Source organism: Lithobates pipiens, unplaced genomic scaffold (genome assembly GCF_037356315.1).
Source record: "Lithobates pipiens isolate NorthernLeopardFrog02 unplaced genomic scaffold, aLitPip1_a1.2 Scaffold_1, whole genome shotgun sequence".
In the NCBI taxonomy this organism is placed as follows: Eukaryota; Metazoa; Chordata; class Amphibia; order Anura; family Ranidae; genus Lithobates; species Lithobates pipiens.
The window spans coordinates 146,475,969-146,489,727 of NW_027507685.1; the positions used below are offsets into that span (position 1 = coordinate 146,475,969).

General features: G+C 41.8%; 1 protein-coding gene across 1 annotated transcript in view; it reads right to left on the reverse strand.

The window, feature by feature from the left end:
• Nucleotides 1–1,185: 1,185 nt before the first annotated feature.
• HMCN2 (hemicentin 2) overlaps nucleotides 1,186–13,759 on the reverse strand; it is a 361,882-nt gene continuing 349,308 nt past the window's right edge. The window contains exons 85-90 of the mRNA XM_077478193.1: nucleotides 13,361–13,486; nucleotides 12,242–12,370; nucleotides 11,056–11,373; nucleotides 9,634–9,753; nucleotides 7,039–7,165; nucleotides 1,186–6,060 (exon numbers count right to left, since the gene is read on the reverse strand). Of these exons, the coding sequence (XP_077334319.1) occupies nucleotides 5,700–6,060; nucleotides 7,039–7,165; nucleotides 9,634–9,753; nucleotides 11,056–11,373; nucleotides 12,242–12,370; nucleotides 13,361–13,486 (1,181 nt within the window). The 3' untranslated portion in view covers nucleotides 1,186–5,699. The remainder of the gene's footprint in view (nucleotides 6,061–7,038; nucleotides 7,166–9,633; nucleotides 9,754–11,055; nucleotides 11,374–12,241; nucleotides 12,371–13,360; nucleotides 13,487–13,759) is intronic.

Genomic DNA, 13,759 nt, shown 5'->3' on the forward strand with positions numbered 1-13,759 from the left:
TTTGTTTTTCTAGTGTGAAATTATTTTTCTGTGTAAGGCTGAAATATTTTAATGTGTACTTTTTTTTTTTTTTTAGTTGACATGGGGCTTTTTGCATGGTTCCCTATGACAATAAATGGGCCTTCTGCCATGCGAGGTCAAGTGCATTCTTTATATGTTCCTACTAGCAAAAGTTTGCCTCTTCATTGAACAGGTTACAATTGGGTTCACAGCAGTTCAATCTGGTATTACCCAAGGTTCACATCTATGCGGCTGCGGTTGATGCATTTTTATGGTGCATTTTGTTTTTGAACCCACGTTGTTGCATGCAGTTTTCATGCATTTTGCGTTTTTATTTTTATTTATTTTTCTCTTCTCTGTTAATAGTTGGTTGTTAAGGAGCAGACGGGAGAGGACAGCTGAATGTAAAAAAAAAAAGGATAGCCGGCAAAAAATAAAATCTGGAAAAAACAACGTGGGCCCCCCCCCCCCCCAATCCATTTCCAGCACTTTGGTCTGGTAAGAATTTTGAGGGGAACCCCACACCAAAATTTAATTTAAAAAAATGGCGTGAGGTCCCCAAAATCCATACCAGACCCTTATCCGGGCATGCAGGTCAGGAAAGGGAGAGGACGAGCAAGCAAGGCCACATGCTCCCCCACACCAAAGCGCCTTGTCCCCATGTTGATCGGAATCTGGAAGCCCCCTTTAACAAGGCCCCCAGATCCCAGTCTCCCCCCTATGTGAATGAGTAGGGGCTACATAGTACTCATTCACCAAAAGAAAAGGTGTAGTGTAAAAAAGATAGTAGGCAGATTTGGAACCCCACTGACTGCTGATGACTCATCAGTTGTTAAGTTTGCGGCGGCTGTCTTCCTGACCCGCTTCTTAACAACCAGCTATTCACAGTTTGTTATTGAAAAAAAAACAAAAACAGCAAACTACATGTAAAAATGCATCAGAAACGCAAAACCCAATTTTTGGTGCTGCTCCATTGATGTCTATTAAATGCAAAATGCAATCTTCTGCAGGAAATAAGTCCCTGACCTTTTCCAAAATGCACCAGCTTAAAAATTCATAGATGTGAACGTGTACCATGGGAGAAACCATGTTAAAGGCACTGTAGTGTGTTCTTGTAAGAGATGCAAGATTATTGCCTTTGTTGTGAAAAGCACAGTTTAATATAAAAGCAGACACACATCTGTATAACAACAGTATAAAAGACTTTATTTGAACCAAACAAATAAATAAACCAACAGTAAATAATAAAAAGGAGTAAAAATCCTTAGCCTTATTCCTACATCTGCTCCATGTGAAGAAGAACCAGGTTCTGTGAGGCCTTCCCTCATCTGTGTTGTATTTGTAGTGCTCCCTGATTTGATTTGGTCGTGTCCATTCTCCACTGCCATGACTATCCTGTAAACCAGGGGTAGGCAACCTCGGCCCTCCAGCTGTGGTGAAACTACAAGTCCCATGAGACATTGCAAGACCCTGACAATCACAGGCATGACTCCTAGAGGCAGAGGCATGATGGGATTTATAGTTTCACCACAGCTGGAGTGCCGAGGTTGCCAAACCATCGAGGGGCTGAAGAATCCAGCTCAGCATGGCATACGTTCCTCACTACTTGGAAAGCCCTTACATTCACATTACCATTGTGAACAAAGTAAAAAATTGCTTTACAAATTTATACAATCGGCATTTATTAAAACCTCTGAAAGCATTGTGTTCTAGGATTCATTTGCCTGTTTCAACCTGACATGAGAGATCTCTTACTAAACATATTAGCTGCCTGGTCCCTTTGAGTTACTGTCCTGCTGTCCTGAGACAAGTATATAAGTCTTTATATGCATGCTCAATGGGGGATATTTACTAAAGCTGGCACATTCAGAATCTGGTGCAGCTGTGCATGGTAGCCAATAGGCCTCTAACTTCAGCTTGTTCAATAAGGCTTTGGCAATAAAACCTTGGAAGCTGATTGGTTTCTATGCAGAGCTGCACCAGATTTTGCACTCTCCAGTTTTAGTAAATCACTCGCAAAGTATTACTATAAAAGAATCAACATAAGAGTTGGGCAATGTTTCAAGTCGTAACCAGCTCCTGCATGTAATGCAGCTCCTCTCCTAGGGTGACAACGCTCACTGTACTGTATCCACAGAGAACCAGCATTGTCACCTTAACCCTTTCTACCTGGCGGGAGGCAGCTCTTTAAAAGTTCCTAACACCAGATGTGTTGCATTGGCTTCCTAGACATGTGATCACGGTGAATGAACGTGTTGAATACAAAAGCCCACCACCAGCTCCCAATTGTAAACCGTGACCTCTCTGTGACAGTGCAGTCACTGTGCCAAATGAGCAGTCTCCCAGTACAAACAAGGGCCACCAGCTGTATGCATATATGTGGCAGCTCAGTGGTAAAGCCCACCATTATGCTTCCAGATAGATATATATATATATATATAGATATATATATATCTAATATAGAAGATGTCTAAAAAGTTTGATAAATGGTCCAATACCTCAATGGCAACATGGGTCAGGCGTACTACACGCATACACTTGGCTATCCACAATGTGGAGTAAACTGACTGTCAGGGTAAACCCGCTGCGGGCAGTGGAACATAGTCAGCTTGAGAGATAGGGCAACAAATGAACATCAAGTTCTGCGACAAATTGGGGAAACCAGAAATGGAGACTCATGAAATGTTGGTGCAAGTGTACAGCTGTGAGCAGAAAATGTGTTTACAACTGGTTCAAACACTTACGAAACCGGAAGGTAATGACTGAGGGTGAGCCACGTTCGGGTCGGCCGTCAACCAACAAAACCCCCAGACATGATCAAGGGAGTGTGACAAATACTTGCACGAGATTAATGACTGACTCTACGAATTATGCTGAAGGAGTTGGGCATTAGCAAGGATACGTTGCGCACCATCGTCCGCGAAGATTTGAGTAAGAGGAAGATCTGTTTGTGCTGTACAAGCTGACAGACGAACAGAAAGTGAAATGGATGGAAATCTCTGGATATTTCTTTTACCATGTGTGACCAGGATCTATCCTTTCTGTGAACTATCGTCAAAGGGATGAGCCTGGGTGAAACCAGTTTGATCCAATCAATGGAATGTCGTTCACTGTCTTCCCTGCGACCCAAAAAGAGTCGCCTGCAAAAGTCCAAGGTCAAGACAATGCAGGCACTAGTCCAAAAATGTGACAGTGGTTCTGAGATCGATTCCTAAAGAGGCCTTTGCTGACAGTTTCCAGAAGTTTTATGAACATTGTGAAGGATGGTGATTATTTTGAAGGTCAATAAAGGGGAATTTGTATCTTCTGTTTTTTTTGTTTTCTGATACCATTTATCCAAATTTTTAGACACACCTTGCATGCATACGGCTGGGGTTAATACAGAACACCTATAACATAGGGGAGATGTATTCTGTAGTTCACAGATTTAATAACACTGCTTGGGATTTCAATGCAGGAAGAGAAAGGACAATGTGCAAAGGGAAGTAAGCACCACAAATTAGAATTTATTTCACACGGATCCGATCTATGTAAAGTGAAATCTGATTGGATACAATGAGTGACTGTGCAATGCACATACCTGCTTTTTTTCCTGGCTTATTAGCGAATACAGACAATGAACAAGGTTACATGCTGAATTGCTGATTCTATCAAGAAGCAAGTACAGTTGGGCTAAAGTCACAAAGTTTGTTGAATTGTAATGTAGTGTCACAGAGGAGCCAGGATCAGACTAGCTCAGTATTAAGCAGTCAGAATCAGGCTGAGGCAGCACTAGGGAGCCAGGAATAAACCAGAAGGTGGCACAGGACAGGAAGCCAAAATTTGGTTGGAATAGCATGGAAAAGCGATGATCAACTCAGAGCTGCTTGGGAGAGCCAGAATCAGATTGGAGGAGCTAGGATCAGACAAGGACAACATAGGAAAACCCGGATTAGACCAGGGCTGCATGGAGGAGCAGACATAAGAATGGCAGAGCAAGGGGTAAGAATGGGGGCAGCATGGAGGAGCCAGGACCAGACAAGGGCAGCACACAGGGTAACTAGAATCAGACCAGGACCAAAGGCATGGCAGAGCAAGTATAGGAACAGGAAGAATAGAGTAGCATAGATGAGCAGGAGGATAAAATGATACAGCATTGAGGAGCAAGAAAAAAATAGGGCAGCAATGAGGAATGGGGATAAATATGGGGCAGCATAGAGAATAAGGGATAAGGATGCGGTAGTATGGAGGAGTGGGGATAACAATGGGGCAGTATGGAGGAGCAAGGATAAATATGGGGCAACATTGAGAATAAAAGACAAGAATGGGGCAGCAGGAAGAAATGCAGGATAAAAATGGGGCAGCATGGAGGAGCGGGGGATATGAAGGGGGCAGCATGGAGGAGCAGTGGAGAAGAATGGGGCAGAATGGAGGAGCAGCGGAGAAGAATGGGGCCGCATGGAGGAGCAGCGGAGAAGAATGGGGCAGCCTGGAGGAGCAGCAGAGAAGAATGGGGCAGTATGGAGGAGAAGATCAGATGTGGGCATCAAACAGGATTCACATTGGAAATGCATAGAGGGGACCGGGAGAAGTGGGGAATGCAAAGAATAAGAAGAATATGGCAGAGTGTGCCTCCCATCAGGAAAATTGGTCATCTTTTAGGGTAGGATTACTCTACAGTTTGAACGTAGATGGTAGATTGTGTAAGCATGTTACTAGCAATAGCTGGTTCTACAGTACACCAAGCGACTTTATTCCCAAGGTGTAGAGGTGCAATGGTTAATGTTCAGTTTGCCTGGAGTATGTCTAACTCAATCATTTAGTGGTACAACAGTTGTAGATTTTCTACAGAGCCTGTGTGCTTCAGTGGCCAAGGTTTGGTCATGATGGCAATGGAGAAGTTCCCTGGGGCTGATAGGAGGTGTAAAGCCTGAGTCAGTTGCAGTGCTGTAAATCCTTTTCCTGAGACAATAGCAGAATTGTATACACCTCCCAACAGACCCATTAAATAACACACCAGCTCCTGAAGGGACTACAGATCCCAGATCATCCTGCCGGTAAGTGGTTTATTTTCTTTTGACGGAAGTCATGTACACCTATAGAGGTAAGATTTAAATTCAAGAACTGGTTAATATATGATATTATCGCCTACTATTTTCAGCAAATTTAGCACCTTAGGAGTGCAGTAACCCAACAATGACTCACCAGGCTGCTTTTAGTATCCCTTTTTTTTCTGTTCTGACTTTTGCTTATTCTGGGTTGCAACACATTGTTGTTCACAATGCTTTATTGCAACTGAAGAGGCAAAGTAACCCATGTTAACCAGAAGTCATACACTTTTCTAACTTGCTAAAAGCTGAGTGGTGGCTAAGGCTTTACCTCACATCATAGCACCCTGGTATTAAATAAAATCATTAGCATTCCTGTGTTCTTCATGAAGATATATTAGGCTCCCATCACAGAAGTTGCAATAGCACCAAAGGATTGTGATGACCTGACCAATGGAGGACAGTCTTTTGCTGCGGACAGTTCTCTGGTCATCATACTTGGGTTGGCAGCCCCATAAATTAGTAGCTGGCAGTGCCAGCAACCCACAGCACATTTCAAATATTGATACTGGCTTAGAGTATAAAAATATGTTTCTAGAAGAGGAGGTCTGATGTATGGCTGGCTCTTTAGTTGTAGTCCAGAACTTTCCACCATTCCTCCAAGTTTTAGTCTCAGTAAGGATACGGTGATACAGAGATGTATATGATGAAGATGCTCTGGTATCGCACTCCTTGCTGTTCGGTATGAGTCACCGCCTGTACTTTTATCCTGTATACTCCAGAGGTGTCCAGTGACCGCAATGTATAGATGAGGCCGTGACCTCCTTCATCACGGATGGCAAACGGACTGCCTGAGTCTTGCTCCAGGGCTGTAAAGCTGGTTCGGTTTTGAAGGAGTCCCCCTTCTGAGAAGGCACTAAGACGAATGACATCATGATTGGGTGGTATCCCATACGGCAATGTCAATAGCTTGTACTGCAGGGTGTATGGACCTCCAGAGCTGCAGTCCGTTAGACATCGTCGATAGCAGGTTCTGTAGAAGAATAGCAATCAGTGCAAAATCATTAGTAACGCATTGTAATTTTGCTATAATTATTTCACTATCTGTTGTACTGAGCTGTCTCAATTTTTTCACATTTGAACTTGTTAAGCTTCAAGATATTACATATTATGTTACTGAACAGTCCTTAGACATGGTGGCTGCATTGTTTTTCTTTTTTGCAGGATTTTTTCCACTTTGTGATCCTGACAGTTACACACTTCCTGTCCTAGAGCGTAAATGCTCCCTCATTGTTGTCACCCTAGGCTGCTTGCTCCTGATTTGGACAACAGAACCCCTCCCCCCACCACCACCACCACTCTTCCTTATATCCATAATATGGATAAGGGGTTCTGTATTCCAACACTCGAGAACTGGGCAGGGTATTCACAATGTTGGTTGAATTTTAAAGCAGCAATAGCAGCCTTGTCAGAAGAAATTGTGAGTTTACTTTTAGATTGTCAGCTTTAAGGACCAGGGCCCTCTAATTCCTTCTGTATTTGTAACTGTACTGTCTGCCCCCATGTTGTAAAGCGCTGTGCAAGCTGTTGGTGCTATATAAATCCTGTATAATAATACTAAAGTTCTGGTAGATCAATATGTATTTTTCTGTACTTGTAGCATTTTTAATATAGAAATACATCTTGAGAAATGTACGTACATTGTAGAGATGTACTGATTATTGAATTTGGGAAATGTGCATCTATGATGAGAAAATGATCAGGAGTTACGTAAATAACCTACAAGTAAAAGTAACTAATGGCTGTTTGAACTGATGGCTTCTATGTTCTACATGACACCTAATGGGGTCGTCCAACAATAAACCTGCTCCATAAAATTTGGGATCTGTTTGGGAGAGCCTCTTTTTTTTGACAGATCCTTAAACCCGATTCAATCTTTTACTAAAAGTTCTATTCTGCTATTACAGAAATTGCAATTAAAATGTGCTGAGCGGTCCTGGCTCATTCTTACCCTGGGCTGGGTCCCTTCATATAAGAGGCAGGACAAGGAGTGTCCAGACACTGGAAGCCTCCTCTGGTGTTGAAACACATCTGGTTGGGTCCGCAGGAAATTCTCTGCTCTGTGCATTCATCTATATCTGTAGAAAAAATAAACAGGGTATAGAAATTCGACCATAGACTTTATAGCACAACTCCAGACAAACGTCTAAAAATATAGATGACATACATATAAGGGGGCCGTGTTACTTGCAAAATAATTCGTATTTCTGTACATCCACTTCTGAGATATAAACAACCTTCCCAGACAGTATAGCCAAGGTGGTAACCTGACTACTCTACTACAGCACAGTCTAGTCACCCCAGCCTTCATCATTGGACAGTAAAGACATATTCTGATTGTGCCATCCTTCTATTCATTCTCCTCCCATTAGAATGTTCCTTGCCAGAGCATTACAGAAACTGACTGGACCCTAATTCTGTCCTTCCCTTTCCTAGTTTGGGCTCTGCTGTACACAGGATTACATAAGTTGATATCCAGGTAAAATCAGGTTCACTTACACTAGTTGCATTTAAAAAAATATTTATTTTTTCCATAAATATAAAACCTCATTAATTGGTGTATAGTATATCTGTGAGTTATGCCGCATACACACGACCGGACTTATCGACATCAAAGGTCCGACGGAACAATTCTGGCAGACCATTCGGTCGTGTGTGGGCTGCAGCGGACTTTTGATTTACAAAAATCCGTCAGACTTTAGAAATGGAACATGTTTCAAATTTTTCTGCCGGACCCAGTTCCTACCGAGAAATCCGCTCGTGTGTATGCTAGACCGATGGACAAAAACCGACGCGAGGGCAGCTATTGGCTACTGGCTATGAACTTCCTTATTCTAGTCCAGTCGTACGTCATCACGTTCGAATCCGTCGGACTTTGGTGTGATTGTGTGTGGCCAAGTCCTCATTCGGAAAGTCCGTCAGAACTCTGTCAGAACCCCGCCGAAAGTCTGTCGGACCTAGTCCCTCAAAAAGTCCGGTCGTGTGTACGCGGCATAAGTCATCTTTAGTATATATTCATTGCTTCTAGCAGGTAGGTACCTACTAAATGAGTTCTTCATCTAATGTGTCATCATACTGGACACGTGGCTACCAAAACACAACTATAGTTATATCCCCAGGACTCTGCCTGCAACCATCCAAACATGTCAAAGGTTAGAGCCTCCATTCTCAGGTATCGAAGCAGGACCAACTTTAGACTCATCCCCTTTCACCAACCAGTACTTGAATGATTGGCACTTAAGGTATTTTAAAACTACTACCAAGACTACCAAGATAAGTTGTGCAAAAGCATATAAGGTATAAACTGACCAAGCACTTATTATGCCTTGTACACACGGTCGGAAATTCTGACGGAAAAGGTCTGATCGTATCATATTGTCAGAAAATCCGATCGTATGTGGGCTTTATCGGACTTTTTCCGTCGGATCTCAAATTTTCCAACAAAAAAATCAGATCAGACGTTTTCTGATCGTTTGTAGAGAATTCCGATCAGACAAAGTGCCACGCATGCTCAGATCAAATTACGAGACCAAAGCTATTGGCTACTAGCCTCAACGTAGTCCCGTCGTAATGAACAAACATCATCACGTTCCAAACGAACAGATTTTCCGACAACTTTGTCCGACCGTGTGTATGCAACACCAGTTTAGGACAAAACCCGTCGGAATGTCTGACCGTGTGTACAAGGCATTAGTGTTGATAAACCCAGTAAACACAGTTGTCTGCAACATACAGAAAAGGGTCAGCCCAACCACCTTATTCCCTGATGGGTAACAGATGACAGCCTGAAAAGCAGAGCGCCTCCACATTGCTACATAGTTACATAGTAGATGAGGTTGAAAAAAGACACAAGTCCATCCAGTCCAGTATTACATTGTATATCCCTGTATGTTGTGATCGTTCAGGTGCTTATCTAACAGTTTTTTTGAAACTATCAATGCTCCTCGCTGAATCCACCACCTGTAGAAGGGAATTCCACACCCTCCCCGCTCTTACATTAAAGAACCCTCTATGTAGTTTTAGGTTAAACCTCTTTTCTTTTCTTTTTTTTTCAGTGCTCACAACCTTTCCTCATAACTGATCTCCTCCAATCCATTTATTAGCTTTGTTGCCCTTCTTTGTACTTGCTCTTTTTCCAGTACATCCTTCCTGAGGACTGGTGCCCAGAACTGGACAGCATACTCCAGGTGCGGCCGGACCAGAGTCTTGTAGAGCGGGAGAATTATCGTTTTATCTCTGGAATTAATCCCCTTTTTCATGCCAATATTCTGTTTGCTTTGTTAGCAGCTTGGCATTGCATGCCATTGCTTAGCCTATCATCTACTAGGACCCCCAGGTCCTTTTCCATCCTAGATTCCCCAGTGTATAGATTGCATTCATATTTTTGCCACCCAAATGCATTATTTTACATTTTTCTACATTGAACCTCATTTGTCATGTAGTTGCCCACCCCATTTATTTGTTCAGATCTTTTTGCAAGGTTTCCACATCAACATTGCTTTCCATTAAGTCCAAAGTAATGGCCTATCACCAGCATAAGCCTTACCCTGGCAGTTTCTGTTGTTGGGGAGCAGCCGGTAGCCTGCAGGGCAAAGACACTGAAAGCTGCCCTCCGTATTTCTACATTCATGTTGGCAGGGGTTGCGCTGTTGGCACTCGTCTATGTCTGGAGGAAAAAAGCAGAATTCAAGAATGGGTCAAAACCAAATCACAGAACCATACTAAACAACTAAGCATCTAAGAAATAAATGTGGTTTATTATATCATCTTCTCATTCTACTGATCTCCTCACAAGGAATGACTCCGTAATCTTAAAGTGGAAGAAAAGAGTATGTTATTGGGTACACGATATTAAGCTGAGTTGAGAATCTTCATTTACAAGAAAATAGATAATCAAAGTGAACAGGAATTTTCCCTTCACATGATTGCATAACTGATGTGAATATAAAATGTTTTCCTTTCGCAAATCAATCTCCATGTGTCAATATAGTAATGTCTACCAGAATGTCAACTTTTACAGTTTTACATGCCGTTTCATATTCTGATGGCTCATACATATTTTGCAGATAGATTCCATTTGCTGGCCCTCCTGACTACTACCAGACACCCATCGAACAACAGGTCTAAATGGGTGCGTTGATCTGAATGGTTCAGTTCACACTGTGGATATATGTTGTGGCTCAACGTATAAATGTCACACACAATGTTCAAGACATGTAATCCTGCTTTTTCTTTACTGCTTCTCTTGTCAGTTGAAAAGCTGCCTGAAGTATAGCTATCATTTGTTTAAGGTTAATAAAAATGTCTGCTTCATCCTATCAATACCAGTATGGCATACCATGGAAATAGGTATACAGTCAGTAGCAATGATGGTAACAAGACTTGTCACTATATTTTCCTCTAAATGACTGAAGGTTCTAGCTATATGTAACAATGTGCGAAAAGGACTATGGGAGTTTCCCAGAATCCAGTTGTCTGGCTACTACACTGTATTGATATTCAGCTGGAACCTCAGGACTCAGTGCATGGATGAGCTTGGATGGCATTAATACAGTGTTGAATAGATGAGCCCAGCCCCTCCAAGGGGAGAGGAGATATGGAGGACATTCTGCCCATCATTGCCAGGCTGCTGTTCTGAGACTTGAGGACAATAATTATTGAAGAAGGGCATACAGGTTGGCATCTGTATAAGATGCAACCAACACACTAATAGGCCTTTTGCCATGGATATACCAATCTGTATTCCAGATATGTCAAGCTAGTATTGATTGGGGGCATACATTTTTTTAAAACATTTCATATGTCTGGTGATATTTGCTGACTGTTAGCCACAACTCAAACTACTCTGTGAAAAAAAAAATTTCCAGGCCAAAAACATAATGGCAATGATTGTCCTGGAAGCAAAGCCATAAGATGTTATACAGTCCCCAAAGCTAGGTCCTGTATGATCATAGATAATCCTTCTTACCCGTGCACACCCCATGTCTACGCATAAAGCCTGGAGGACAACGGCTAGGATTGCTTTGACCAATAACGTTGCCATTCTGACTGAAGGACAGCCAAGTGTAAATGTTGTTTCCATGAATACGGCCATTAGTGAGGGGTTTCTGGAATTGGGCGCTGGTGGTGCCAAAGGTTGAGTTATACCCGAGTCTCTCCAGTCCTGCACATGAGCGCCCATCTCCTAAAAGTTGCTTCCCAGATGGGCACAGGCATTTATAGCTGCCAGCCAGGTTTTGGCATTGATAGGCACATGGTTTAGGTGACTGCTGGCACTCATTAATATCTGCATAAGGAGGAAAGAAAAATTGTTATACAATGCAAGTTTTTAATTAGACCAGTATAAAGCAACAGAGAGAACAAATATAACAGGTTGGAACCGTCCATGACCTTTTTTTTATCAAGAAAAATATCTGATTGTTGCCCAATAGCAAAAAGAAAGAAGGAATTTGAATTGTTGCTGTTAACAAGAAAATTCCCTACTTCAGATTACTGTATATGATAAATCTGGGCCTGTGTGGAATGGGAGGCTTGATAAGACCATAGTATGCAGCTTGGCCACCAACATGGTAACCGGTAAGTATCATGAAAGGAGAACTAGAAGTAAAAACTGGTACTTCAGCTAGACACCTGAATATCACTCCAAAATATTTTTTTTTTACTTTGTTGCAATCTACATAAAGAACCACTTGTTCTAAAACACAATTCTAGAACTGGAAAACAAACCCATGCTTTTCTAATGGAGAGGATAGCAACAGGATTGTTTAATGACTCCCTCCCCAGCATATAGCTACATTTCCTTCACTCCCCGCCACTATGTTCAGTGGCCAGGAGATGGTACTTCCAAGTATGGATGAGCCTGTGATTTACTTCCTCTCTTCTGTCTGGCCCAGCACTGTCATCTGGGGTGGGGAGAAAGTCTTCAGCCCCGTGTAAGCTCCAATTGGGCTAACACAGGGTCCTTCTTTTCTTACTTTTAGTGACCGAATGGAAGTGTAGGGAGTAAAGTAAAGATAAGTATGTGCTCCTGTGAATTACAGTTAATCTTTTGCTTTGCCCTGGATTTGTACAGGCTTGCTTTAGGTTTGGGTGTACAAATGCAATCAAATAAAGATACATCCAACCTTTCAACAACAAAAAAGATGAATGCTTACCCAAGCATGGCCTCCCAACACCTTGAGTCCTGTATCCCCGCGGACATGTACAGCGGTACCCACCCACTGTGTTCTCACACAGTTGGTTGTAACGACACATGTGGGAGCCATCACGACACTCGTCAATATCTGAAAAGGAGACAGAATTCTTCTTTATTATGTCGAAGAGAGACAGAATTGCCCTTCTATTCTAACCAGTTACTACTGATTCCCTTGCTCCATCTATAGACCTATAGTTGGATATACCAACAGTATTGTATTTGAAAAGCTAACACTATTTTGTTTGTAGGTGCGTATGGCTTCATGAAAGTTTTTTAACTTGCCTTATAGGATTCATTGGCTACATTTATCTTAAAAAAGCCCATGACCCCTCCCCCCTTTGAAAATTAATTTCAGGTCTTTCCTTATCGAGACTTGTATAAGTGAAATTAGCATAATTGAATCTAGCCAAGAAATCCAATTTCTAGCAGGTAACTGCATACATACCCACCAAATAACCTGCAACCAAAATAAAATGAAAGCAAAGTCAAAAGGAATGTGCAGTGGTTCTCATTATTTAAAGTCAGGACTATTTTTTTTTTGTTCAAGCATTTGTTCCTTTTTTGAAATCAGGTAAGTACTAAATAATGTGTATTCATTTTCAGTATTCTCACTTCAGTAGAACACTAAATTGGGTTAAACAGGGGGTGAAAATGTAAAACTAGACAGGGGTTCTAATTCTGAACCACTCTGTTTTAAATACGTTTTTGGGTTGATATACATTTTTAAATCTTATTACAGCTGAATTTCAGTGTAACATTTATATTCCATTATTGAGTATCCATGAGAGAAGCATCACATTTCTTGCCTTGTAATAGCTGGAGCAAAACATGAAATTCTTGTACAGGCTGGAGTCCATATGACATATAGGTAGGTAGTATGTGATTCAGCTTGCGAGGACCAACCCAAAATTTCAATGCCAGCTTTAAATGGGGTTATCCTTTAATTATCAAATTTTTTCTTTGTCGCAGTTTGGGTAATTTCCAGATCCACAACATGACAATGTTCTCCATGAAGAAGTGTTATTCAGAAGGCAGTGTTATTTGGAGCAGAATATAGATACTTAATAGCTGTACTCACCATTGCAGCCTCCAGACTCTGAGCGAACGGTACCTGCCAGACAATTGTCTACACACTGGTAACTTCCAAGGGTGTTCTTACACTGCTGTTGGGGCTGGCAAATTCCTCTTAGGCACTCATTAATATCTGTGGGTAAAAGCAAAAAAAGTCATCAACATACATTCTCAAACACACATATATTAACTTATTAATCATATCAATTTATCACATTATAGATCAACACTAACCAGATTTATTTTTTATAGTTTTGGATAGCGTGGGGAAGGTTTAGAACTTCTAATTGTGTCCCTGCGAAGGAAATTTTCCCTCACCTCAAGTTCTGGCTGAAACCTGACATCCTAAGCAGGAAGTGAGGGAAATCTCCCACATGAAGACACCAAAAAAAACCTCCCACATGAA